The sequence below is a fragment of the Perognathus longimembris genome, chromosome 23 (assembly GCF_023159225.1).
Source record: "Perognathus longimembris pacificus isolate PPM17 chromosome 23, ASM2315922v1, whole genome shotgun sequence".
Classification (NCBI taxonomy): Eukaryota; Metazoa; Chordata; class Mammalia; order Rodentia; family Heteromyidae; genus Perognathus; species Perognathus longimembris.
Genome location: NC_063183.1, coordinates 16,379,535 through 16,405,894, shown reverse-complemented (window position 1 = coordinate 16,405,894; position 26,360 = coordinate 16,379,535). Strand labels below are relative to the sequence as shown.

General features: G+C 56.3%; 3 protein-coding genes across 15 annotated transcripts in view; 2 read left to right on the top strand and 1 right to left on the bottom strand.

Annotated features, from left to right (window-relative positions):
- Positions 1–2,212: 2,212 nt before the first annotated feature.
- Slc9a3r2 (SLC9A3 regulator 2) lies at positions 2,213–12,856 on the top strand. Of its 3 annotated transcripts, XM_048332489.1 has the most exons (7): positions 2,214–2,476; positions 5,093–5,293; positions 10,212–10,391; positions 10,607–10,760; positions 10,836–10,879; positions 11,401–11,463; positions 11,645–12,856. In XM_048332489.1, exons 1-7 carry the CDS (start codon positions 2,264–2,266, stop codon positions 11,801–11,803), a joined length of 1,014 nt encoding a protein of 337 aa, XP_048188446.1. In that variant the 5' UTR covers positions 2,214–2,263; the 3' UTR covers positions 11,804–12,856. The 3 variants fall into 3 exon arrangements, with proteins under 3 accessions (XP_048188447.1, XP_048188446.1, XP_048188448.1); XM_048332490.1 differs by lacking the exon at positions 11,401–11,463 and having other exon boundaries at positions 2,213–2,476; XM_048332491.1 differs by lacking the exons at positions 2,214–2,476; positions 5,093–5,293 and adding an exon at positions 7,050–7,884.
- A 499-nt stretch (positions 12,857–13,355) lies between these two features.
- Positions 13,356–19,704, bottom strand: Nthl1 (nth like DNA glycosylase 1). 4 transcript variants are annotated; one of them, XM_048332493.1, is made up of 6 exons: positions 19,538–19,704; positions 18,383–18,615; positions 17,257–17,427; positions 16,285–16,492; positions 13,659–13,761; positions 13,356–13,581 (listed from the first exon to the last, which is right to left on the bottom strand). In XM_048332493.1, the coding sequence occupies exons 1-6, from the start codon at positions 19,635–19,637 to the stop codon at positions 13,458–13,460; spliced, it is 939 nt and encodes a 312-aa protein (XP_048188450.1). In that variant the 5' UTR covers positions 19,638–19,704; the 3' UTR covers positions 13,356–13,457. The 4 variants fall into 4 exon arrangements, with proteins under 4 accessions (XP_048188450.1, XP_048188449.1, XP_048188451.1 ...); XM_048332492.1 differs by having other exon boundaries at positions 13,659–13,764; positions 19,538–19,698; XM_048332494.1 differs by having other exon boundaries at positions 13,659–13,764; positions 16,285–16,471; positions 19,538–19,698.
- A 12-nt stretch (positions 19,705–19,716) lies between these two features.
- Tsc2 (TSC complex subunit 2) overlaps positions 19,717–26,360 on the top strand; it is a 36,022-nt gene continuing 29,378 nt past the window's right edge. For all 8 annotated transcript variants that reach the window (XM_048332488.1, XM_048332486.1, XM_048332487.1 and 5 more), the window contains exons 1-3: positions 19,717–19,879; positions 20,376–20,542; positions 26,112–26,198. In XM_048332488.1, coding sequence (XP_048188445.1) covers positions 20,405–20,542; positions 26,112–26,198 — 225 coding nt within the window. In that variant the 5' untranslated portion in view covers positions 19,717–19,879; positions 20,376–20,404. The remainder of the gene's footprint in view (positions 19,880–20,375; positions 20,543–26,111; positions 26,199–26,360) is intronic.

Genomic DNA, 26,360 nt, shown 5'->3' with positions numbered 1-26,360 from the left:
GCTCTACTTTTGGCTTTTTGGTGGTTAATTTGAACTGTGCTCCTCAGATCTCAGCCTCCTGAGTAGCTAAGATTTCAGGAGTGAGCCACTGACACCCATCCTTTCTTCTCTGGCTGCCTTTATTCAAATGCTGTTACCCCACTCTGCCTCACAGTACTTCCTTGGTGACTCTGAAATGTTTCCTTCTTGTTACTCTGTCCCTTCCTTGGCACCTCCTTTTCTCTTTGGGACCTCTTTCGCTGTTACTCTATGACTGCAGTGTCCTGTGACTGTGGTGTCCTGGTCACTGACTGTCACCACCTATCCTGTCCTGCATTGCTGTTACCTCCAGCCTGGTTTCCCCCTGGCCAATCTTTATTCACAGGCCAGAGGATGCCATTGAGCCCTAGGCTGCAGAAGGTCAGTGAGGGACCAAGGCTGGTTGGGAATCTGCTGTACGGAGGGGGAAACTGAGGTCTCCAATCCTTCTGCCGTCCAGCCTCTGGGTCCCCTTCATTCCCCCACTCCCTAGCCTGGAGATTTCTCCCTTCAGTGTGGCTATAAAGCTGCAATCATCAGGTCTGAGGTGGTCCTGGTGGCTGGAGAATGACCCCCAAGCTGGTCACATATATCCCTCACCTATGCTTCCTCATAGTCTCCATGGGTATCAGCACCTGGTTGGGCTCAGGGAAGCCAGAAATGGGCCAGATAAGCAACTTCTAGACACACAGAAGGAGGAGGCCAGCTGAGCTAGAGTCTACACAGTATCAGTTGGGAGTTGTGAAGAGAGGTAAGGTTAGGGAGCAGCCATTCAGCTGCAGCCTAAGTGGCTTTTAGGGGTAGCTGATGGGGTGTGGACACCCAAGGGACCACAGCCCAAGATGCTGTCCAGAGGCAGGCTCTGTGCATGGGTGGGGAGACCTGGCCCAAGGACACTAGACAGAGGAGAGGAGAAGAGAGGAGGGGAGAGGAGAGGAGAGGAGCGAGGACAGATGGAAGCCTGACTCTCCTGACCACATGGGAAACTGTCTGGGCTGGCCGTGCATGGCCCCAGGAAACCAGGTGTGTAAGGCTCTGAATGCTGGGGAGGGATGGGTGAACCTGGGACTCAGCTGTCCGTGTGCCCACGCAAGGAGTGTGGCCTCACAACCCTGGAGATGGAGAACCTTATGCAGGTCTCTTTCCTCTCCACACCTCCGTGTCCTAAGCTGTACAATGGGCTGTTTGGGTGTCCTACACTCAAAGAGATGGGAAATGTATACGTGTGTGATTATGGTCACCAGTGTGTCACTGGGTGTTAAGGGTGAAGCCTGACAGTCATGCTAGAGGAGGGGAAGCTGGGGAGGTGGAGGGCTGGTGACTGGGGAGGGGCGACCTGCACTGGTTTGTTTAATGCAGGGCCGCTGACCACTGCCCAGAGTTCAGGGACCGAAGTCCTCAGCTCATTTTATACCAGTTCAGAAGGAAGGCCACCAAGACCCTCCTTGTCTCAGCCAGATAAACTCACATTCCTGCAATCAGGGAATGCTGGGGGCAGGATGTTTAATGATGTGCAGGGCAAAGACCACAAACACTTCCTGAGAGGGGCAGGGAGTCATTGCCCCAAGGACTCAGGATGATACTGAGGCCACCTGCCCTGCAGTCAGTCCCCCCCCCCCCCCGCCCCCCACCTCCAGATGGTCCTGCACTGCACTGGGTCCTAAGCTCAGCTCTGGCTGCAGAAAGGAGTCCAAGTGGGAATCTGGATCCAGGGACAGGAAGGGAGGCCCAGGCAGAGCCGGTCCAGGGTGGTGGGCGAAGGCCTGGAGCCCTTATCTCCAAGCTGTGCCCCAACTCAGAAGCGCCTCTGCTGGGCCCACGCAGGTGTCCAATAAATGTTCCTGGAGAGAAGGCAAAGAAAGCGCTGGGACCAGGGAGGTGCCTCGAGTGGAGGCAGGCAGAGAGCGTCCTGGGGACGGGGAAGGGGGGGCGGGGGGTCCCCGGACCTGCAATCCCCGCTGCACACCGACCCCCGCCAGGGCTGGCGGGCGGCCGAGGCGGGGGCCCGGCCAGCGGGGCTTGGACGGGGCGGGGGCGGGGAAGGGGCGGGCGCGGGGGCGGCGCCGCAGCCCGAGCGGGGCCGGAGCCCGAGCCGGAGGCGCCGGGAGCGGAGCCCGAGCCCCCGAGGCCGCCGCCGGGTCCTCCCCGCGCCCCCCGCCGCCCGCGTCGCGCCCCCCGCCGTCCCCGCGCGCCCGCCTCTCCCGCCGTCCGAGAGCGCCACGGGCCGGGGGCAGCCGCGGGCGCCATGGCCGCGCGGGAGCCGCTGCGGCCGCGCCTGTGCCGCCTGGTGCGCGGCGAGCAGGGCTACGGCTTCCACCTGCACGGCGAGAAGGGCCGCCGCGGACAGTTCATCCGGCGCGTGGAGCCCGGCTCCCCCGCCGAGGCGGCCGCGCTGCGCGCCGGGGACCGCCTGGTCGAGGTCAACGGCGTCAACGTGGAGGGCGAGACGCACCACCAGGTGGGAGCCCGCGCCCGCCCTCGACCCGCGGGGCCCGGCCTGGGGGCGTCCCGGCCCCCGGCCCCACGCGCGATCCCCGGCCCCCCACCCCCGCGCGGTATACGGCCGGCCGCTCCCCATCCCCGCTCCCTGCGCTATGCTCCCCGGCCCCCCGCGCGATCTCCCGCCGCCCGCCCCCCCATCCTCCTCAGGACCCCCGGCCGCCCGCCCTCCGCGCGATCCCCGGTCGTTCCGCGCGCCCCCGGCTGCCCGTGTCCCCCCCCGCCCCCCGCTGAGGTTGCGCGGGGCCCTGCGTGGCTCCAGCGCGTCAGGGTTGGCCCGTGGAGCTCCTCCTGGCCGGCTGGGAAGCTCAGTCCTGGCCGAGGCGGGGGAGGGGGCATCCCGGCCCGGAGGGGCCGCACTGCGGCTGCTCAGGCCCGGCCCAAGCTCCTTCGGGCTGGTTTGGCCTTCTGAGCCATCGCTGGGCTGGAGGGGGGGGGGGGTGGTGTGGGTCAGTCGCCTGCGAACCTGCAAGTGTGTGGGTATGGGGCGAGTGCACACCAGCTGGGAGGAGTCGTGGCCAGGGCAAACCTGTGTGTGTCTGCAGACACACATGTGTAGGAATGTCCTGACGTATGCTGGCTGGACATGCATTTGCTCTCTGCACACTAGGCCATGTGTACTCAAAAGTGTCACAGACGGTGTGCAAGCGTGCCTTCCTCCTCCCTGCCCCCCTCCCCCCCCGTGCCTGGGTCCTGTGGAACTGACCCTAGGGACAGCACATTCCTGGTGGCCCTGAAGTGCCATTGCCCAACTTCCTCAGCTGTGGAAGGCCTTCCCTCCTCCTCTCTGCAGCTTCTGCTCCCTTGGGTGTCTGTCTGTCTCCCCACTGTCTGGCTGACCCACCTCAGACCCTGCCTGGAGTCCAGCCTCCCTCCGCCCTTTCCATCTGGGTCCTCTGGGTCCCTCACAGCAACAGCAAGTCCATGACTGGACTGTGTTCACAGCCCTGGAGTCTGGAGGGACCAGATTGGTACTTGGCTGGGCTAGGAACTGAACTGTCTACTCCCCCACCCTCCCAGGGCCCTGTCTATGCAACCTCCTGCTGTCCCATCTCCCACCTGGAGTTTCCTCTGGAGCTAGCTACTTGTTGAAGAAGGGTGGGGGTTGGGCTAGAGGTTTGGCCCAACAGATGGGGAGGGCCTGATAGGGGTGGTGTGTACTGCCTCTAACAGTCATCCCTGCCCTCACTCCAAGTGCACCTGCTTATCTTAGGCCTCTGGGGTGCTAGCCTCTAAGAACTTTATACACAGAATCATATGGGACTTTTTCTGCCACCCAGGAGGGCATGATGTGTGCCCGTTGTTTTTTGTTTTGTTTTGTTTTGTTTTTGGCCAGTGTTGGGGCTTGAACTCAGGGTCTGGGCACTGTCCCTGAGCTTCTTTTGCTCAAGGCTAGCACTCTAACAGTTGAGCCACAGCACCACTTGCGGCATTTTCTGTTTATGTGGTACTGAGCTATATGCATGCTAGGCAAGCACTCTAACATTAAGCTACATTCCCAGCTGAGGGGACATGTGTCCTTTGATCCCCCTCCCCGACTTGACAGATGAGGAAATTGATGCTCAGAGATTGTGGGTGAGTGGCTTAGTTGGAGTGCTGGGTTCCCCCGTTGTTCTGTGGGCCACCCGGAGAGAGGAGGAAGACTGGACTCCCTGCAAAGATGGGACTGGGTCAGGCTTTCCCATGTGTTGACATGTGACATGGTGGGGACCCTATCTGTGTGCCCTGGACCTGGGAGACGGAGTAGGGTTGTTACCCTTATCCCTGTGGTAGCGTGTGCTTCCTTCTCCCCTCAGATGCACACCTGCATGCCCCATGGGTGCCCTTATGCCCTCCACACCTCATGGCACACACAGATAGCTATAAAGCTTCACTGTCCCAGCGGTGTCCCCTTCCACTCTCCTGGCCTGCTGCTTTGGGATGTGTGGGATGCTAGAGCCAGAAGTCCAGGTGTTCACCTCTGCAGTCTCACGAGGATTGGGTCAAGCCCCAGGTTAGACAGGGACTTGGGCTCCCACACTGCACTGCTGGGGAAGACAGCCACAGGCCCACATGCATCCACACTGAGACCCCAGGAGACACCTCTGTTCTGAAGCCATCTAGGAAAGACAGACTTTCAAGCAGATGCATGTACAAGAACGCCCATGTACACACATATGTGCATGCACACAGACATGGGCCGGTGCTCACCAGCTGAAAATCTGAAGCTCAGGGGGACACAGTCTTTGTCATGTCTAGACAGAGTTGGTCTCTCCTCTGGCTGTGTCCTGCAGCAGCTCCTTGCCTGACTGGACAAGACCCTGGGCCCAGGGCAAGGCCCTAAGAAGACTGCAAAGCCCTTGCAGCCTGAGCCCTAGTGTCAAGAGCTCAGGGTGAAGGAGGAGGGAGGGAGCTGCTGGATCCTGGAGGTGGAGGGTGGAGCCCGCAGGCTTCGTCCAGCCACCCACCCCTGGCAGACCAGCCTTCTCTCTGCTGCTTGAGAGCTGGGGCCAGCCTAGAGTGGTGCCACTGCCCATGAGCTGCCCAGGGTGTTGGCTGCTGACCCACTCCTTCTCCCATCCCCTGCCCATCCCAGGTGGTGCAGAGGATCAAGGCTGTGGAAGGGCAGACCCGGTTGCTGGTGGTGGACAAGGAGACAGATGAGGAGCTCCGCCGGCGGCAGCTGACCTGCACAGAGGAGATGGCCCACGGAGGGCTTCCGCCAGCCAGTGAACCCTGGGAGCTGAAGTCCGACTGGGCACGTGTGGGTAGCCTGGGTTCCGACTCTGGCCAGAAGGTATGGCGGGCTCTATCTACAGGCCACCCTGGCCTTCCCCAGAACCACGATCTCAGCCTCTAAATAACAGGTTTTGCCTTTAGTCACCTCCCCAAGCTGGCATTCCTTCTTCCTTTTGGGGCCTTTTCCTTGCCACAGTGACCGCCCTTCAGGCCTCTTGGGGCCACTCTTTCTGCTTTTAGTCAGCCTGCTCTCTGAGCCCAGAGGTCGAGGAGCCCTGGGATATTTGAGGACTGTGTCCAGCTCTGTCCATCTGTGGTTTTTGTCCTGGTCTCTATGTGCCGTGAGGGCCTGGGAGCAGGGGAGCTGGCCTTCTCTGTGGGCAGTATTGTGGATGGCTGGTGCTGGGGTGGGCATGGAGCAGGCATGGACTTGGTGCCCTGGGGAGCAGCAGTGAGCTGGCTGTCAGCCCTCAGCAGCCCAGGTGTTATTCATGTGCTGGCTCCTGATGGAGCCTCACAGAAAACTTGTAGGGTGGGCCCACCTCCACCCCCAAAAGTGGACACCGTGGGGCCTCACTGACTCTCTCCCAGGGGCAGCCCCACCCTTCCCAGATGGGATCCAGAAAGAACAGGGAAATGCCTCCTCCACCTCCTTCCAGGTAGCAACCTAGGCCTTACCTGGAAGCCAGGAGGAAGGGCCCAGGCTGTTTGTGCTGCCTCTTAGAAGTGCTGGAATTATTGCCTCTTGTACCTTCCAGTCCGTGTGTGTGTGTGTGTGTGTGTGTGTGAGAGAGAGAGAGAGAGAGAGAGAGAGAGAGAGAGGAGATGGGGTTTGAAGTCAAAGCCTTGTGGCTTGTGCTTGCTAGCTAGACTAGTGGTCTACCACTTGAGGCATGCTCCCAGTCTTTTTTTTTGTTTGTTTCATTTCTTCTTTTTAAAGCAAATCCTTTGAAGAGATTTAAGCACCAGAGGCTCCAAGACACCCCTCAGAGAACCTGTGGCTTAGGGCTGGTAGAATTGTCAGGTGTGAATGAAGTCTGTGGGTCTGCAAGGCTTCAGGCCATCTGTTTCCAACCCTCCCCCCCCCCCCCCCCCCCGCTGGACTGTGAGCTGAGCCAGGCAGGCCTATCTTGGTGTGAGGAGAGGTTCCTTTGCAGCAGGACGTGGCTGAGGGCAGGCGTGGGCCCCGTGGGATGCTTTTTTCTTCTTGGGGAGTCCAGGGCAGGTGCAGAGTCTTGGAATCTGGACTCTGTTCCTGGACTGCTGAAGGCCAGGGGACCCCTCGAGGTTGGCCAGCTGACACTGCAGGAACCAGGTAGTTCCAGGCCCCGACTTGACCCAGTTGAGGATTGGAGCCCCTTTCTTTCCCAGGCACCCCTCCCTCCTCAACAGGAGGAAGCTTCCCCCCCCCCGCCCCCCTCAGGCGTTTGTCCATTCATTTAGACACAAACAGCTGAGTTCACCTTCCTGTGGAAAAATCTGCCCTGGGGCCTTATCTGGAGGTGGGGTGGCTGAGGCACCTCATCCTGGGGTGGGGCCTTCCCCCTCTGCTATTTCAGGCTCAGGGGGTGCAGGAAGCCCTAGGAGGGGGCTTCCTCTGGGCATATTTTTAGAGAAATAAAAGGGGTATGATGAGCAAGAAGGCAGGGGGCCCAAAGGATCAGGCGTTGCCCCTGGAAGAGAGAGAAGCCCCTTCTGATCTCTGAAAACTGGACTCAGAAGTTTCCCTGTGTGGGGCTCAGGTGGGCAGCATGGATCTTTTGAGGTTGTGCTCTAACTGGGGTGTTGGTGGCTGGCGGACAGGCCTGGGAAGGAAGTGTGGCTTTGCTTGGCTATGAGATTGGGGGGGAGTCCCACCTGGTGCCCCTTGAGAAATGGGGTTAGGTAAGCACCGTGCTTGCCCTTTCTGAGCCTCAGTGTCCTCTATCCTGGCAGGGACAGGAAGGTGGAGCCCACACTGATGTGGGGGGGACCGTGGAGGCTTAGTCAGTGGTGACTCAGGCCCCGGCTACCCTGGGGCTGGGGGTGGCTGCAGCTGCAGTGGTGACAGGGACAGCCCCCAAACAGAGACAGGGGCTGCTGGCCGTGCCAGGGCCAGGTGGCAGTGACACGCTCTAGCCTTCTGCCTCCTCACTCCCACCACGTCCCTGCTTCTGGCCTGGAGGGCTGCAGCGGCTGAAGTTGAGTGAGGAGAGAGACAGAAGCCTGGCTCTGGCCATCCTCTTCCCCTCACTCCTCTCCCGAGCTGGGTCCCCTCCCTCGCTGGCCTCCTGGTCTCTCCAGCCCTGGGTCCTGAGAAGGGCAGGGCCTCCCAGCAGCTTCCTTCCTTCCTTTCTTGGGACGGAAATCTAGCTGGGTGGGGGGCGCCCGGCTGGAGCCTCCGCAGAGGAGGGGGCTCTGTCACCACCCTGCTCCCCAAAGTGACTCAACCCCCATGTCCCCACCCATCCCCAGGGAACTGGGGTCACAGCAGGCGATAGATAAGTGGGGTGGCTGCCTATGCTGGCCAGAGAGCTTGTGCCACCGCAGGACAACTGCTGCCCGCCACCTCCAGTCTCACCTCTCATGGCTCGTTCTGGGAATGTCTTGCCACCGGCCCCAGCCCTAGGAGCCGCCACACAGAGCCCGCAGCACCTGGGGCTCACGCAGGTCAGGTGGGATTGGGGCAGAGCTGGCTGTGAGGACCACAGCCTTAGCTTAGGCTTCTCCAGGGAGGGAGAGAAGATTCAGGGACCTTTGTGCAGGACGGACCTCATGTAACAATGGGGGCCTTTCTCTGCCAGGGCTAGTGAGTCACCACGGGGGGGGGGGCATAGCCTGGCTCCCAGGGCACCTCTATGCCAGCCTCTTTGTCTGGTGACGGGCTTGTCCTGGGGACTAGGACTTGCCTAGAGTGTTGACCATCAGGCTGGGAGCCCGTGGGAGCCAGAGGGCCCTGCGGGAGGCGGCAGGAAATGCGTGCTGAGCCAGCCCTGGGAGGAGGAATGCTAGCAATGTGCCCCTCCTGCAGCACGCCAACCCCCCCTCCCCTTCCCTGCTTTCAACACCCCACGGCCTGGCCAATGGGGCTCCTGTGTTGGGGTCCCAACACATCCATTTGCATTTGCGGGACCCTGCTTGTAATGAGAGGGGTTGCAGCCTTAAGACAAAGCTGAGGGCCTCTTTGGTGAGAAGCAGCTGTGGGTGCTGGGAGAGAGGGACAGCCAGAGTGACACTCCTGCCCCGCCAGAACACGGATGTGACCCCTGCCTGGCCTGGTGACCCCGGATACCCTGCCAAATCCTGCTTCCCATTTGAGGGCTTTGAGAAACCCTGTCCTAGAGGTCATTGTAGAGGCCTTGGGAAGAGGCCCCCAGGGGGAGGGGTACCATGGACCTGGATGTGGGTAGACATGTGTCCACGTGCAAGCCTGGGTGTCTGTCTCCATGACCACATGTTATGATCCTGTTCCTATGCCCTGTCCCCAAGCCACGGTGGGGGGGGGGAGGGGGGAGGACCACATCACTCTGCTACTCCTCTTGGAACTGGCTCTGGTTTCTGTCTCTGCTTCTGCTCCTCCTCCCTCCCTCCCTTGTGGGAGGAGGGCTGCCTTGACCTGTGGCCGGACAGCGTGTCCCTCCCTGGCACTTCTGTGAGGGGGATGGCCGGGCCTGTCCCAGAGCCCTAGGAGTGGCTGGGAAATGTCACTAGAGCTGGGTTCTGGAGAGCTTGGATGTCTCCATCTCCTGATCCCAGTTGAGCCACCGAGAGGCTCAAGGATAGCAGTCCAGTTCCTGAAACCCCTGGCATAATGGGGCAGATGGTGGGCCAGCCATATTGCGAGGGAGATAGAGAGCCAGCAGGAAGAGGGGTCTTGCCAGACTTTGGGGTGAGGGAAGGCCTTCCAAGCAGGGGTACAGGCTGAGGAGACCCAGAGCCCTGCCCAGGGCTCTCGCGCTCCCATGGCTGGCATGCACATGGACAGTCACAGTGAGGTTTGGGTTTGGGAATGAGCTTGAAGGCCAGGTCGCCAAGGAGTCAGGGGCGGTCTAGGCTGGAGGAGGTCAGGTGTCTGCGGCTTGGAGGCCTTCCCTGAGATCCCAGGGCCCCTGCTTCAGTGTTGTTCCTGCTCCAGCCTTGTTCCCCCGCCCCCCCCCAGGCACAGGGCACACCAGGAGGTGGAGGGTGAGCTCTGGGCCAGCACACTTTCACCTGCACACACCCTCAGAAACCCGAGCTGCCACCCGCCCTGTGTAACTGGGCACCAGCAGCCTCTGGCCATTCAACAACGCAGTTACTGCCCAGGCCTCTGGCCGGGTGGGGGTCACCCCTGGCCTCTGCCTGCACAGCCCCCTGACTTGCAAGTCCTACTGCAGGATGCCAGAGGTAAAGTGAGGCATGGCTCTGGGTGGTGGTGGGCATTCTGTGCTGGCACCATGAGTCCTTCAGTGTCAGGATCTTGCTTCTAGTCCTTTCTGGGCGGGAGAGGAGTGGGTGAGTCTCCAGTGTGTGGTGGAATGTGAAAGCAAACACAGCCGGCACCTCAGCCCTGCTGCTCAATCTGCCTCACCGAGGTCTTGGGGAGAAAACAAAGTTGCCCAAGCCCACAGGTGGGGAGGGGAGCAGAGAGGCGGGGTGGGGTGGCATGGGCACCCCTCCCCTGTAGGCCCGGCCTTTTTGGATCCTGTGATGGGGTGGGGGTGAACAACTCATCCTGCCTGGCCTTTTGCTACCTCCTGAACCTGTGTCTCCCCCCCCACCCCCCCACCCCCCCACAGACAGCTGGATCCATCACAGAAGGTTTTGTGTTTGGAAGCAGGCTTTGCCCCAAAACCCATAGCTAGAAGCTGGGCCACAGGCAGCTTCACTGAGCCCCTAGAGTGTGGGGTGTGTGGAGTCTGTAGGTGTTTGGGGCTGGGTAGTGAGTGGGGTGTGGATGAGTGGCTGTTGAGGCTGGAGGCTGAGGCCAGAGCCGGATGTATCTCGTGTGCCCACAGGGTGTCAATGGGCCCCCAAGAGAGCTGCGCCCTCGGCTCTGCCATCTGCGAAAGGGACCCCAGGGCTATGGCTTCAACCTGCACAGTGACAAGTCCCGGCCGGGCCAGTACATCCGCTCTGTGGACCCAGGCTCCCCTGCCTCCCACTCGGGTCTCCGCGCCCAGGACCGGCTCATTGAGGTACCTTGGAGGAGGAGCAGGCACCCCTCTGTGTGTCTGTGTGTGGGCCCTGGCTCCCCACAGGAGAAGGGGAGAGACGCGGGGAACCTGAGCTGGCACTCTGCTGGCTTCCTCAGCTGGTGGTGGCTCCGATGAATATTTGATGGCCCACCTGTCCGGGTGGCGCAGGGCCATCCAGGCCCCTCAGATTGTGCTGACCCTGTCTGTGGCGGCAGGTGAATGGACAGAACGTGGAGGGGCTGCGTCACGCCCAAGTCGTTGCCAGCATCAAGGCACGGGAGGATGAGGCCCGGCTGCTAGTGGTGGATCCAGAGACTGATGAGTACTTCAAGCGGCTGCGGGTCACCCCGACTGAGGAGCACGTGGAAGGTGGGCTGCCACCTCAGGGGAGCAGGGTAGGGGCCGTGGGAAGCCTGGGCGGCCACCAACACATTGTCCCCACAGGTCCATTGCCATCACCAGTCACCAATGGAACCAGCTCCGCCCAGGTGAGAGGGTTGCCCGGGCAACCACAGGTGTACCGTGGGGTCCCTAGGCCCAAGGGAAGCACTCCTCTTGGCGGATCTAGGCACAGTGGGTGCAGGTGAAGACCCAAACCTGTCCGTCATTCCAGCAGTGTGGCTCCTGCCCCTGCTCAGCACCCTGGATTGACACACTGGGTGGGGAGGTGCCTGAGTCCTGGGCCACTGTCTTCTCTGCACCGTCTCTAGCACTCCACGGGTGCCGAGTCCTCCTTCAGTCTCCACTTCGGTGGAAGCTGCTGCTGGCTTCACTCCAGGTGATGCCCATGTGGCCGGTTACCCATCTGCCTCTCCCACGTGCCTGCAGACCCACGTGCCTGTTCACGGCTGGTGTCACATCCTGTCCAGCTGGCCCCTGGAAGAGTGGCACCCACTGATGCTGTGGTGTGTGTGTGTGTAAGTGTGCCTGTGCGTGTGTGTGTTGGGGTGAAGACCAGGGATTACCTGGGTGGGGGCCCTGAAGCCACAACTCGCCCTTGGTTTCCTAGCTCAATGGTGGCTCAGTGTGCTCGTCCCGAAGCGACCTGCCAGGCTCGGACAAGGACACTGAGGTAATTCCTCTCCTGTGCTCACACCAGGCATGGGGGCGGGTTCTGCAAAGCAGTTACCTGGGCAGAAAGCCCCCCCACTGGCCCAGCCCCACAGGTGGCCTCTGGTGTGAGTTCCTTGGGAGGCTCTGTCTGGGGCATGAGTCTAGGGCTCACATCTGCTCCCCTGCACCGCCCCCCCCAGGATGGCAGTGCCTGGAAGAGAGATCCCTTCCAGGAGAGTGGCCTCCATCTGAGCCCCACAGCCGCTGAAGCCAAGGAGAAGGCCCGAGCCACAAGGGTCAACAAGCGGGCACCGCAGATGGACTGGAACCGCAAGCGGGAGATCTTCAGCAACTTCTGAGCCCCTCCCTGCTGTCTGGGCCCCTGGGCCTTCCTCCTGCGTCGACCTCGGGACCAACCAGAGCTCTACAAGCCTCAGTGGACTAGAGGGTGGTCTCAACACCACCCAGAAAACTACCCACGCCCCCAGGGAGCCCCTAGTCCTGCCTCCTGTCCACTGCGTGCTGGGGCTGCTGCAGCAAGAAGGAAGGGGAAGAGAGAGGCAGAGATATGAGAGACACAGAGATCAAGAGAGACAGTAAGAGAGATATAGGGAGAATGAGAGAAAGAGTGAGCGAGTGAGGAGGGCAGTGCGTGATCACTGGTGAGGGCCTTTGCTGCTCTGCCCTGGGTTTGTTGACTAAAGGAATGAGTTTTGTTGTTTTTTTTCCAAAAAGATCTCCAGCTCCACATATGTTTCCACTTAATATGAGAGCCCTCTCCCCCTTCCCCTCCCCCCTTGGGAATATACTCTAAATAATTGCAATAAAACAAACCTTTCACTGCAAACCATTTCATATACACCCCCTTGGCAGCGCCATCCCGAGCGGACCCCAGGGGTCTCCAGGGTACAGAGGCCCAGGGCAGGCCCAGATGGGTTTTGGGATAAGGATGGGGAGGCCAAGCATTGCTGTAGGAACTGCCCCTCTACCTTACCCATGACCTCCCTGGTATGTGGGTGTGGGGTTCCTATGCCAGTCCTCCCCCTCACCCAACCTCCTGCTTCTCTGTGCTGCCCCCACCTTGTGGGTGGGCTGGAGTAAAGGGCCTGGGCTCAACGAGGGGCTATAGGATAAAGGCCCCATTCCCCAAGGGGATGGCCTCTGGACAGGCCCCTGGGTCCTGCACCTCCACTCCAAACCTGGGGATTATGTGTTGAGAGCTGCTCCCAGGAAGAACCCTGGGCTTCTGTAACCAGCCCCTGCCTTGCGCCTACCTGGCGCCCACCCCCAGACATCCCATCAACTCTGCCCTTCCCTCAGCACCCCAAGCCCCTAAACCTGTCCGACCAGCACTGCTGTCTTGTAAGCCATAGCGCATGCGCGCCCTCAGAATAAACGGGCCTTGCCTCAGACCCAGTGTCTGTCTTTTTGAAGTTTCTGTTGGAGGCTAGAGGTAGGGACCCTAGGGGGGATGAGGCCCATTCTGGGGAACCCTAGCGTGGGGCTGCAGTCAGGGTGGCTGTTCTTGTTAGGGCCCCTCACATTTTGGGACCTCTCCTGTGTCACAAGCCAGGCACACTCTGGCCTCCCACCCTCACCCAGGCCCCGGTGGCAAGGGCAGCCCTTGCTGGTCCTCCCACCTCGGGCAGGACCTGCTGGGCCTGCAGACTATGTGAGAGGCCACAGGGTGCAGCTGGCTGCAGCTGGCTGCCATTTCCGCCTCCTGGTTCTTCATGCCCTTCATTGCCCTCCCTCCCTCTCTGAGTACACAATGCAGACTGTGTCACGTTCCCATCTCGCCTCCCAGGCAACCCTGCTCCGGACACGCAAGCATGGGGCACAGGCACGCATGTACACACGTTTTCTGGCCTGCTTCTACACCTCAGAGAAAGAAAGCAGCCAAACCCCAACTGTAACCCCCCGCAAAAGCTTTATTACAGACTGTAGTTCCCCCAAGCAAAGGCACTTTACAGACACTGACCAATTCAGCACCCAGGCTAAAGACCTACGATGTCAGAGGCTCTGGGCAGCTGGACACAGGGCCCGGTTGAGGCAGGTCTGGCAGCGAGGGTGGACAGGCAGGCAGGTTTGTTGGCCAAAGCCTACCAACAGCCCATTGATCTCGCCCCACAGCTCCCTGTGAAGGTGAGAGAGCTGGGTCAGTGAGAAGAGGAGCGGGGAGCCCTTCCCCACCAGCCTCCGACCCCAGCATACCTGGGCAGCCACTCCTCCAGGGCTTCCCGCGTCTTCTCTGGAGACTTGGTTGTCCTCTTAGTCCATCCTAACCGGTTAGCAATCCTGTGCACGTGAGTGTCCACCGCTGCACGGCAAAGGGCAGGGGAAGGGGGGCACCCTAAGGGTATGTGGCTAGGGGCCAAACCCAGGGCCTGGGTCTCCCTCTTATACCACCTGGTGCTGTGAGTCTGAGAGCAATTGTTAGACCCCTGCCACTGGGCTGGGCTGGCTACCTCAGGTGTCAGCACCCCCCCAGTCATGGGGGAGCTTAGGGGGTATAGCTCCTGCTCTAGGCTGACCTTTTCTCAGATAATCTTCTGTGTGTGTGTGTAAGCATCCCTGCTCTGGACTTATCTTCTCTTGACAGGAACACTAGCTAATGTGGGCGGAACACTTGTGAGGCAGGCCCTGTGCTGAGATTTACCTGCCTCAGATCAGGAAGTCTTTTTATTTATTTATTTATTTTGTACTGGTCCTAGGGCTTGAACTGAGGGCTTGGGCACTGTCCCTAAGCTTTGTGGCTCAAAGCTAGCATTCTACTACTTGAGCCACAGTTCCACTTCTAGCTTTTTTTTTTTTTTTTGGGGGGGGTGCTTAATTGGAGATAAGAGTGTTACACTTTTTTGTTGTGGCTGGCTTTGAACACCAATCCTTAGATCTCAGCCTTCTGAGTAGCTAGGATGACAGGCGTGAGTCACCAGTGCCTGGCCTCAGAAAGTCCTTATGAGGCACTGAGACATAGAAACTGAGGCCTAGCAGGGTTCTTCCTAGGGGTGCAGCCACTGGCAGAGGCATGCTTAGGGTGTATGAGGCCCTGGAAAAAACAAACACAAAGCATGTACCTCTCACCCACGGCCCCTGGGAAAGGAGGCCTGGGTCAGGAAGGGCCTGGCCCTGCTTCCCCTGACCAGTCTCCTGTGGTTCCAGGCTGAGCGGCAGCCAGTGAGCTGGCATGAGATCATGGCTGCAGAGCTGGCACCTGCCACTACAATCATCAAGGCCGGGTGGGCAGTGTAGCCAGGTCGGCTGCAGCTGTGTCCCGCCTGCTCCTATCAACTGGCCACCATAAGGACTTAGCCCCAGTGCCTTCTCACCGGGGCCTCCTCCCGCCCTGCTACCCTGGCCAGCTGCAGGCCCAGCCCTGCTTACTTGAAAGTCAGCCCCTGTGCCAGCTTCCTGTTTTATTGGCAAAAGGCATCTGGGAGGTGTAGGCAGAGGACAAAGGCCAAGGGACCACACCATGGGATCCCGAGCCTCAGTTTCCTCCTCTGTAACACTGAGATGGCTGTGTTCCTTAGGACACCTAGGCCCAGAACTGGGCCACGTCGTGTGTGAGGCTCTGGTGCCAGCCGAAAGGGCTTCCTATGCATCTGTGCAGTTAAAAAGGGCAAACGTTTCAGAGAGGCCAAGAGCCTGACCTGAGGTTGCCCAGTGTCATGGAAGAGGCAGAGCTAGAACACATTCATGTTCCCCATGGCTCCAGCTTATTATTGGAGAGGAAGCCTTCAGGTCTTCCCGCTGGCAGCCACCAGAAAGGGTGGCATCCTGACACTGTCTGAACTGCCCACTGAGCTCACAGACCAGTCCCACCTGGCTGTGGGCAGCGGCCCCTCCCCCACAGAGTGGCCCAACCTCAACACAGCACTCCTGGGACACGGGCAGCTGAGGACAGCGCCCAGATAAGCTCAAGTATCTGCTGAGAGGCTGGTGGCGGGGTACCGAGTCAGGTGGGGAGGAGGCCCAGTCTGGCTCTTCCAGGGGCTGCTGCTCTGCAGTCTTACTGAATGGCCACCAGTTCCCAAGCCTTAGCTGCCCTCTTCTCATCTCACTGCCAGCCCTGGGGGACTTCACTGATGACCCCTCACCTCCATTGTCAGCCTAAATCCCAGAGGATCCTAAAGTTGGGGGTACACCAAGAGGTTGGGGCCTAATCCCGGTTTCTGGGTTGGCCAGGTCGTGGCTTTTTGTGTGGCAAAACTCTGATGAGGAAGCAGCACTGTGCCTGTCCCAGGAGTCTGTCCTCACCAGTCACAGAGGAGCCACCAATGTCAGAAGGTAACACCCAAGGAAAAGGATTCCAAGAATCACTTCCTCTTCCTTCTCCTCTTCCTCCTCCTCCTCTGCCCCAGATTTCTCCACTTATTCATCTCATTTCAGAACTTTCTGTTCCTGCCCTGTAGCTTTGCAAACAATGTTCCCGGGTGCCTAGAACCTGCCTCCTCCTCATGGCTTGGCTGACTCCACCTCCCCATGCTCTCAGCCAAAGCATCATCTCAGAGGCTTCCCGGACACCTGCAGCCAGGGCTGGCCTGTCCACCCACAGGGGAGCAGTGTTTACTGGCTCCTTCCAATGGCCACACAGACCTGCCCCCATTCCAGGGCCCCTCAGAACTCAGCAAATGTGAGCTCCTGCTGTGGCTCTCAGTGCTGAGCCCCTGAGGATGAGCCTTGCTGCAAACACCTTTCTGACCATTGGGGCTGAGTCCTGAGTGAGCTGGGGTCATAGGTCATGGAGGCGGGGAATCCCAAAGCAGCTCTCAGCTGGCGGCTGGCAGCTGGCAAGCTGAGAGCCAGCTCCTCCCTCTCTGTGGTATGTGCCACTCACCTATGCCCGATACAGTGCCCCAGGCCACAGCCATAGCCAAGTGTGCCATTTTGGGCCCAACACCGGGCAGGGCCACCAGCTCTGGCACGGAGGCTGGGATGTCCCCTCCATAGCGCTGCTGCAGGATGGCACTGGTCTGCTTGATGAACTTGACCTTGCTCTGAAAGATGGTGGTGAGGTTCATAACCTGATCTGGAAAGAGGAGGCCCTGGAGAGAGTCCCACAAGTACCCAAAGCTGCCAGTCACATGCCCAGAACTCATGCAGGGGCACCTGGTCACCCTTCTGCCCAAGAGGTGGGAAGGTGCCAGGAAGCTCCAGGGACGGTCCCAAGGCAAGTCTGGACCCCATTCTTCCTGCTCACACAGGTCAACGATGTGACTGTGGGGCTCGGCTTGGGTCTCCCTGCCCTCTGGGCTGGGTCAGGCTAAGAAGGCAAGCTGTTCCTAGGAGCTGGGCTTGGCAGTACCTAAGCCTTCAGGAAGGAAGGCTGGAGCCCGGGACTCCCCCACCAGCTCCTAGGCCAGCCAGGCGGTTCCTATCCTGTGCCTATTTAAAACCCATGTGACATACATGGCAGCCCACTGTGCCAAGGGAAGCAGCCCCACCCACGGAGCTGCTACTTTCAACAGATCCACCCACCCACCACCCAGGGCTCTGCAGGGTGGAGGCACAGCCTCTTTGGGGTGATGTACTCCAGGGAGGCTAGGAGTAAACAAAAGGGAAAGCAAGGAAGGGAAGGGCAGGCAGCTGGGTGGGGAGCTGGAGGAAGGAAGGGGAGACCAACAGGAAAGGCTAAGGAGCTCCAGGGACAGGCACCAGCCCCACAGCCAGCCCCCCTCCCTTCGGGGAAGGGGGAAGGGGGGAGTCAGAAGTATCAGGAGAGCCTGTTGTCAGAGATGCCTGCTCCTCACTGTCTGTGTCTCTCTCAAGCTAGTGCCACCCTTGGTCCCAACGTTACAAGCAGGCTCACCCTCCAGAAGCCCACGGGGTAGATGAGCTGGCCCAGTGTGCTGTCGTCTGTCTGCAGGATGCTGTCCACCGTCAGGCCCCGGGCCCGGAGCCGCTTCATGGCACCCGCTGTCACCTGGTCTTTGGTCTGGCTGGAGAGCATCAGTGACAAGAGCACCTGGTACCTCTGCACCTGCTCAAATATTAACAGGGACCGGAGAGGTAGTGGGTCCCAGCTCTCTATACCTCCACTTGTTATCCTCACCCATGTGGGTCCATGGGGTGGACGGAAAGCCTGTGTTGTCACCCAGACATGGGGACAATAGGTATTTGCCTCCCAGGATGGGACAGTGTAAAGCCTAAATGAATTAGCAAAATATCTGGAAGCACACTGCAGTGGCTCATACCTGTCATCCTTGCTACTCAGGAGGCTGAGATCTGAGGATTGCAGTTTGAAGCCAGCCCTGACAGAAAAGTCCACGAGGCTCTTATTTCCAATTACCCACCCCAAATGGGAAGTAGTACTGTGGCTCAAAGTGGTAGCGGGCTAGCCTTGAGCTGAAGAGCTCAGGGATAGTGCTCAGGCCCAGAGTTCAAGCCCCAAGACTGACAAAAACAAACAAACAAACAAACCACCCCAAAACCAAGAAACAAAACTTGGAATCACATCTGGGACAGTGTTTCTACTTGACAACCATTGGATACTGTTACTGTCATTGCTTTGTTAATGATAAGACTACCCATTTTAAAGGCAAGAAAGCAGGTTCAGACACAAAAAAAACCCACATCAACTGGTAGCTGAGGGAGGATGAGAATTCACGTTGTCTAAGGAGTTAGGTTTCAGGCTAGCAAAATGTTATCAAATGCCCCAAATTTGCCAGCACTGTACCAAGGAAAAAAGTACAGCATGAGGCCCAAGGCCCCACAGGTACCCTCAGGCCTGTGGAGAGGCTACAATGTAGCAGCAATGTTGCCAGGTACTCTGGGGTGTGACCTCTCAGGATGCCACCTACAGGGGAGGGTCAGCCAAACACAGAGCTGTCAAGTCTCAGGCCATCTTGTCAGGGGCCTGAGAGGGAGCAAGCATCTATCTCACTTGGAGAAAGCAAGTGTGTGTGGGTCCACTGGGTGATGGGGTCCCTACTTACTTCTGGAGGGACACTGGTATCATAGCAGTGCTCAGCGCCCAGCTGGTCCACAGGTGCATCCTTCTTGCTCCTCATAGCACGGATGTTACTCAGCTGCTGCTGCCAGTCTTGAGGCTCCCAGACAGGCACCTGGAGGGGCTCAGCTTCTGCCCCTTCCTCACCATTTGAAGCCTCATAAGCCACACAAAGTCTCTTCCATGGACGCTTCACAGGCTTGTGGCTTTTTCTTCCTTCTGCAAAAAGTGCCATTTAGTCTAAGGAGCAGGTGAGAGTGGGGTACAAGTGCTACCTGCCAGCTGGACTACCCATTCATTCTTCATTCACTCAATGACTCTCCATGATCAGAGTGGAGACACTCTGTCCTTGAAGGCAGGGCAGGGACAGCAAGCAGTTTGACAAAGCACATGTCAGCACACCAGGATTCTAGTAACAGCACCCAATATATCATCTAAGCTGCTTCCAAGAGCACAGTAACTGGTCTGGGACTGCTCCCCTTGGCAGTCAGGAAGAACTCAAAATCTACAAGCTCCTGCTGCTCTGGCTGGTGTTCTTGTCTGTCTCCCTGCTATGGCACAGGCTCCCTAGGGCCCGGCCCGGGTCTTCTTGTCCGCACTACCCTTGAGGTGCTTAGTGCCGTGGGGACCCTGATCTAGGCAATTCTGCAGAAAAATCTCCAGTGGGAGACGGGCAGGGGTCCTGGTTGTCTAGTTCTCACAGTATGCCCTGGCTTGGCACACAGTACGTCCTCAAAGGTGACAGGACAAAAATACAATGGATGCCTTGCCCTTTCCTGTTTTCTCTCAGAGCGCTTTCCAGCTCCTGGAGACCTCTGGCTAGGTATACTCCAGGCACCCAGCCTGGCTGAGACGGAGGCTGCTGCTCCGAGGACAGGACCGCAGTGTCCTAGTCAGCTGGCACAAATCAAAGGCACAGGACGGGAGCCTTTGGGAACAAGGATGGGTGTGCGGGGGTGGCCGGAGCCTGGCTGCGCGGGCCCAGAACCAGGGGAGGGCCGCAGGGCCGCACCGGGCTCCTAGGAACCAGCTCTGGCCCCTCGGCTTTCCAGCGTCCTGGGTTCCGGATCCCGGGTTCCGGGTCCCACCCCAGCCTGCAACGCTGGCTCCCTTCCCGCAGCCCCGTGGGGCGCCGCGCTACCTGTCGCCGCCGCTCCGCTCGTGAGAGGGGCGAGGCCTTCCCCACTCCCGCGAGACGCAGCCGCCAAAACGCGGCTGCGGCTGCGAGTCACCACCCGCATGACCGCGTTCACGCGGCGCCTCGCGAACTACACCTCCCGGTGGCGCTGCCACGTGATAAACAAGCGCTCAGAACTACAAGTCCCGACAACCCCCCGCGCGGACCATGGGCTCTATCCCGCCCCTCCCGGAAGTGGTTGCCGCGCTTCCGGCGGCGGCTCGTGAGGGGCCGGGGGGTGTGGGGTAAGGGGTTGTGCGCCCTTCTCCACAGCCCAAGGCCGAGCGCGCGGCGGGCGCGCGCAGGGTGAGTGCCCTGCGACCTCCAGACTCTTGGCACGGGTCCGGGCCGCGGCATGTCTCCGCCGCTGTGGGCCGGGAGCCGACCCCGCAGCGGTCGGGCCTCGGCCACGCCCACTGCAGGGACCCGGCTCTCCGAGTAGTCCTTGGCTTTCAGTTATGGTGCGGACGGGGCGAGCCGGTCTCGGTTTCAGGCTTCGCGACAGCTCCTCCTCCGCGTGGGAGAAGCGAGGTGGCAAGCGTTGGGGCTCCGTGGGCCCAGCGGCGGTCGCCTCCTGGCCGCGGTCCGCTGAGGGCGGCGGGGGCAGTGGGTTAGCAGGCGTCTCGCGAGACCAGGCCTGCATCTCTGGGGCCTGTGCGTGGCGGGGTCACCAGGCTGAGGGCCGTGGGGGTGGTGGTGGGGGTCACGACTGCCCGAAGCCGCGAGTCCGCGCGCTGGTGGCTTGCTGCGGGGCAGGTGGATGCACTGTCAACGCCTCTGCAGTGCTGCTTTTCCTCTGCAGAGGATTCCTCTCGTGGGGCCTCGTTCATCATGGCCAAGCCAACCAGCAAAGATTCAGGATTGAAGGAGAAGTTCAAGATCCTGTTGGGACTGGGGACCCCCCGACCGAATCCCAGGGCCACAGAAGGCAGGCAGACAGAGTTCATCATCACGGCGGAAGTCTTGCGAGTGAGTGAGCTGCCTGGTTTTGGCAAGCTACGGAAGGCTGGGTTTGGTCTGTCACCAGGTTCTGTGGGAGATGGATTGTTGCTATCCTCAGTCCTAGGGGGATGTACCTTCAGGTAGATCCTCGGGACCTGAGGATAAGATCTGGTGCCATGCTCTCGCTTACATGTGTAACAGACAGGTAGATGTGGCCTGGACACTTCCTCTTCACAGGTGGCTAGGGCTGAGTTTTAACTGGTAATTTGTGAATTCTTGAGAGAACACTTAATTTTTTTTAAATTTTGGGTGGAGCTGGGGTCTTTAATCACACACATTACCAGGACTCTACCCTAGTCCTATACATTTGTTTGTTGTTTTTTTTAAATCAGTTGTGGGGCTTGAACTCAGGGCCTGGGCCCAGGCCTTGAGCTCTTTGGCTCAAGGCAAATGCTCTACCACTTTAGCCACAGTTCCACATCAGTTTTGGTCGTTAATTGGAGAAAAAGTCTCATGGACTTTCCTGCCTGGACTGACCTCAAGCTGTGATCCTCAGATTTCTGCCTACTGAGTAGCTAGGCATAAGTCACTGGCACCTGGCTTATCTTTGTTTTTTGTTTTGTTTTTGGTTGGTCCTGGGGCTTGAACTCGGCCTGGGTGCTGTCCCCAAGTCTCCTGTGCTCAAGGCTAGCACTCTACTACTTGAGTCACATTGCCACTTCCAGCTTTTTTGAGTAGTTTATTGGAAAGAAGAGTCTCACAGGCTGGGGATGTGGCTCAGCAGTAGACTGCTTGGCTAGTATGCATGAAGCCCTGAGTTCGATTCCTCAGTACCACATAAACAGAAAAAGCCAGAAGTGGCGCTGTGGCTCAAGTGGTAGAGTGCTAGCCTTGAGCAAAAAGAAGCCAGGGGCACTGCTCAGGCCCTGAGTCCAAGCCCCAAGACTGGAAGAAATAAAAAAAGAGTCTCCTGGACTTTCCTGCCCTTGGCTGGCTTTGAACCATGATTCTCAGATCTCAGACTCTTGAGTAGCTAGGGTTACAGGCATGAGCCACTAGCACCTAGATAGGGTCTTTTATGTCTTAATTTTTTTCTGGTTCTGGGGTTTGAACTCCAGTCCTCACTTGCTTTATTGCTCATAGCTGGCATTCACCCCTTGAGCCACATCTCCAGTACATGGCCTTTCTGTATAGTCCGGGCCTGTTTTCAAACTTGAGTTCTTTCTACCATCAGTCTCCTAAATGCTGAGATTACAGGCATGTACCACCATGCTTGCTCATTATTTTTGTGTGTGTATATATGTGCTATATCCCAGGCCTATGTAGATCTCCTTTTGACTAACATCAACCCAGAACTATTATATGCCTTGACCCTCTGGCCATGTGCAGTACACAGTTAGAATCAGAACGCCCTGATCTGGGCCCTCTGTTTCTCATTTCTCACTTCACCATTCAGCTTTGATTTTCTGTAGAGGCAAACAGTCAAGATAATTGCAACCAGTTAGAAAAACAGAGCCAACATATTTGAAATTTTAGAAAAGATGTAACTTGAAATATATAGATATAGTAAACTAAATCAATGCATCCATTTACTTTTTAAAGATAAGAGCCACTAAGATTTGCCTATTGAATAAAAATTCCAAACATTAAAAAAATGTAATTTATAGTCCCTTACTTGGCTTTCATATTCCTGATACCTTTCCTATTTATAAATGTTATCTCTTTGTTCTTCTTAAGGTAATCTAAAATATGTAAAATTAATAAAGAAAATAAAAAAGCAGCCTAAAGACCTTACTACTAGAAACAGACACATCTAGACAGTTCCAATTTTTTCTCTCACAGGGAAGTCTTGGGTCTTGTATTCATTTTTTTCAATTGAGCCTGGCATTCTACCACTTGAGCCATACTTCCACTTCTGACTTTTTGCTAGTTAATTGGAGATAAGAGATTTATCTTCCCCAGGCTGGCTTTGAAGTGGGAGCTTTATGGACTGGGATGCAGCTCAGTGGCGAAGTGCTTGTCCAGCAAGTGCAGTGTCCTGGGTTCAATCCCCAGTACCAAAAGAGAAAGGACAAAAATGAACTAGGAGGGGCTGGGAATATGGCCTAGTGGTAAAATGCTCGCCTCGTATACATGAAGCCCTGAGTTTGATTCCTCAGCACCATATATATAGAAAAAGCCAGAAGTGGGTCTGGGAACATGGCCTATTGGTAAAATGCTTGCCTCGTATACATGAAGCCCTAGGTTTGATTCCCCAGCACCACATATATAGAAAATGGCCAGAGGTAGCACTGTGGCTCAAGTGGTAGAGTGCTAGCCTTGAGAAGAAGAAAAAAAAAAAAGCCGGGGCAGTGCTCAGGCTCTGAGTCCAAGGCCCAGGACTGGCCAAAAAAAAAGAAAGAAAAAGCCAGAAGTGGCCCTGTGGCTCAAGCTGTAGAGTGCTGCATTGAGCAGAAGCGCTCAGGAACAGCACCCAGGCCCTGAGTTCAAGCCCCACCACCGGCAAAAAAAAAGAAGTGAGAGCCTCAGATCTCAGCCTCCTGAATAGCTAGGATTAATTATCAGCATAAGCCCCTGGCACCTAGCCCACTTTTACTTTCTATGAATATTTGAATTTAATCCTCTAGCCTGGCTCATAAAGAAGTAAATGTTAGCCAGGTGCTGCAGGTGGCTCATGCCTGTAATTCTAGCTATCCAGGAGACTGTGATCTGAGTAAAGTAGTTCAAAGGCAGCCAGGGCAAAAAGTCATTGAGAGGTCTGGGAATGTGGCTTAGTGGTAGAGTACTTGCCTAGCATGCATAAAGCCCTGGGTTCAATTCCTCAGCACCACATAAACAGAAGAAGCTGGAAGTGGTGCTGTGGCTCAAGTAGTATGCTAGCCTTGAGGAAAAAAAAAAAAAAAAGGAAGCTCAAGGACAGTGGCCAGTCCCTGAGTTCAAGCCCCAGGACTGGCAAAAAAAAGTCAGTGAGACTTCTAATTACCCAGCCAAAGCCAGGAGTAGAGGTGTGGCTCAAGTAGTAGAGTGCCAGCCTTGAGTGGAAAGTAGCCAGGCAATACTGAGAGGCCCTGAGTTCAAACCCAAGTACTGGCATAGTACCAAAAAAACCCAACAAAGTGAATGTTGAATTTTGCTCGTTTAATACTTTCCTCTGAGAAGCAACCCAAATAATACTCATTGATTGATGTAGGATATAAGTAAAACATGGTGCGGCTTATAACCAGGTGTGATTCTGCAATAGAAAGCATGAAGAAGCTGCTCATAGATATCCTCATAATACATGAGCTCATTTTTTAAACATTGAGTTTAAGTAACGTATATTTCACAGTACACATTTAAACCTCACAGTGATGCAAATCATCATTCTACTCTACGAAGCTTATGGACTCCATGCACTTCAACAACAAAACTTTTTTTTTTTTTTTTCTTTTTTGGCCAGTCCTGGGCCTTGGACTCAGGGCCTGAGCACCATCCCTGGCTTCTTCCCGCTCAAGGCTAACACTCTGCCACTTGAGCCACAGTGCCCCTTCTGGCCGTTTTCCATATATGTGGTGCTGGGGAATCGAACCGATAGCTTCATGTGTAGGAGGCAAGCACTCCTGCCACTAGGCCATATTCCCAGCCCAACAAAACTATTTCTTAAAGATTGGGTGAAATGTTTAGTATCAGCTTTTCCCTCTTTCCCTCTCATTCCCTCCCTCCCATCATCACCCTGAGTTGCTTTGTTTTCATACTTGTTTGAACTCCAGACTTCATGCTCTCACTCAGCTTTTCCACTCACAGCTGATACTCTACTACTTGAGCCATACCTCCAACTTCTGGCTTTCTGATTCCTGAGGCTTTATCTGCCTAGGCTGACTTCGAACTTTGCTTCTCAGATCTCAGCCCCCTGGTATCTAGGAGTATAGGCCTGAGTCACAGATGTCAGGCTACATGAGCCTATTTTTATGGTGTCCAGAACAGGCAAATAGAGACACAGAAAGCAGATCAGTGATTATTGAGGCTGTAGGGAGGAAGGAATCTGAATGTGATTTCATCTTGGAGTAATGATATTTTTAAGTTAATGAAGATGGTTGTAAGCATTGAGAATATACCAAAGCCCAAGTTTCACAGTGTAAAATTATTATTTCTTTTTTTTTTTTTTTTTTTTTTTTTGCCAGTCCTGGGGCTTGGACTCAGGGCCTGAGCACTGTCCCTGGCTTCTTCTTGCTCAAGGCTAGCACTCTGCCACTTGAGCCACAGCGCCACTTCTGGCCATTTTCTATATATGTGGTGCTGGGGAATCGAACCCAGGGCCTCATGTATACGAGGTAAGCACTCTTGCCACTAGGCCATATCCCCAGCCCTAAAATTATTATTTCTGTCAGTCCTAGGGCTTGAACTCAGCCTGAGTGCTGTCCCTGAGCTCTTCAGGTCAAGGCTAGCCCTCTACCATTTGAGCCACAACACTACTTTTAGTTTTCTGGTGGCTAATGGGAGATGAGTCTCATGGACTTTCCTGCCTGGGCAGACTTTGAACCGAGACCCTAAGATCTCGGCTTCCTAAGTAGCTAGGATTACAGGTGTGAGCCACCGATGCCTGGCCTGTTTTTTTTTGGGGGGGGGAGGGGGGGTTAATTGGAGATGAGAGTCTCATGGACTTTCCTGCCCAGGCTGGCTTAAAACTATGATCCTCATATCTTGCTTCCTGAGTAGCTAGGATTATATAGGTATGAACTAAAATTATTGTATTCGCTATTTTAGGAGGTTTTTTTTTTTTTTTTTTTTTTTGTGTGTGTGTGTGTGTGTGTGTTTGGTAGTATCAGGGTTTGAGTTCAGTGCCCTACCATATGAGCCACATCTCCAGCTTGTATTTTGGGAATTATTATTATTTTTTTTTATGGTTGAGTAATAAGGCTTTAATGGCTTGGTGATTTTTCTCGGTTATATAAATATATAAATCTTGAAAAGATAACACTGTTAGTTGAGTAGGAAAATCCAAAAAGAACAGTTGTGCGATGTTGTAGAGGTCAAGTTCATTCATTTGGCTTCCCAGCCCCCAACCCAGCAGCCTTCAGACTAGAATTGGAAGGAACTGCACTTTGTGTCAGGAAAAAGGAAGAGAAGTAGTTTGCAGAAAATGAACTTCAAAATTTCATACACCAAAATCACACACGACTTCATGGGATCTTCAGTTAATGCTTGAGGCTCTAGTCTGGGGTCCTCGTGCAGTGTGAGTCAGAGCTGGGGGCTGTCCTGCAACACGGGAAGTGGTCTTCTTGGGAATTATTTTGGAGATGGAATCTGTTGAGCTTTTCTGCTCAGTCTGGGATCAAACTACTATCCTCTAGATTTCAGCCTTCCGAATAGTAACAGGAATGAGCTACCAGCACCCAGCTTATGTTACAAGCTTTATCTTCATAAAAATATTGTGGTTATGAAGCACAAAGTTGAATTGTCAGCCCACAGAGCAATATGCTCTCAGGGAATCCTGACTATGTAAGTTTCTGCTATAGATTTCCATTCTGGAAAAGACAGAATAGCTCATTGGGTGTTTTGTGACTGGCAATTCAAGCGACTTGAGCACTGGCCTCTTTTCCTTCTTTCTCCCCTCCAGGAACTAAGTGTGGAATGTGGCCTCAACAATCGCATCCGGGTGATAGGGCAAATCTGTGAAGTGGCAAAAACTAAGAAATTTGAAGAGGTAGGTTTTTCTCAGTTGTACATGTCAGCTGCCCCTTAGATGCCTCCAGTTTGCTTTTTCTAGGACCATGGAGGGCAGCTAGTTATATGATGATTGGTGGATGTAGGGAAAATTTTCATCTTTATGATGGGGAAGCTTCTGGAAATGCCTTGAGAAATAACC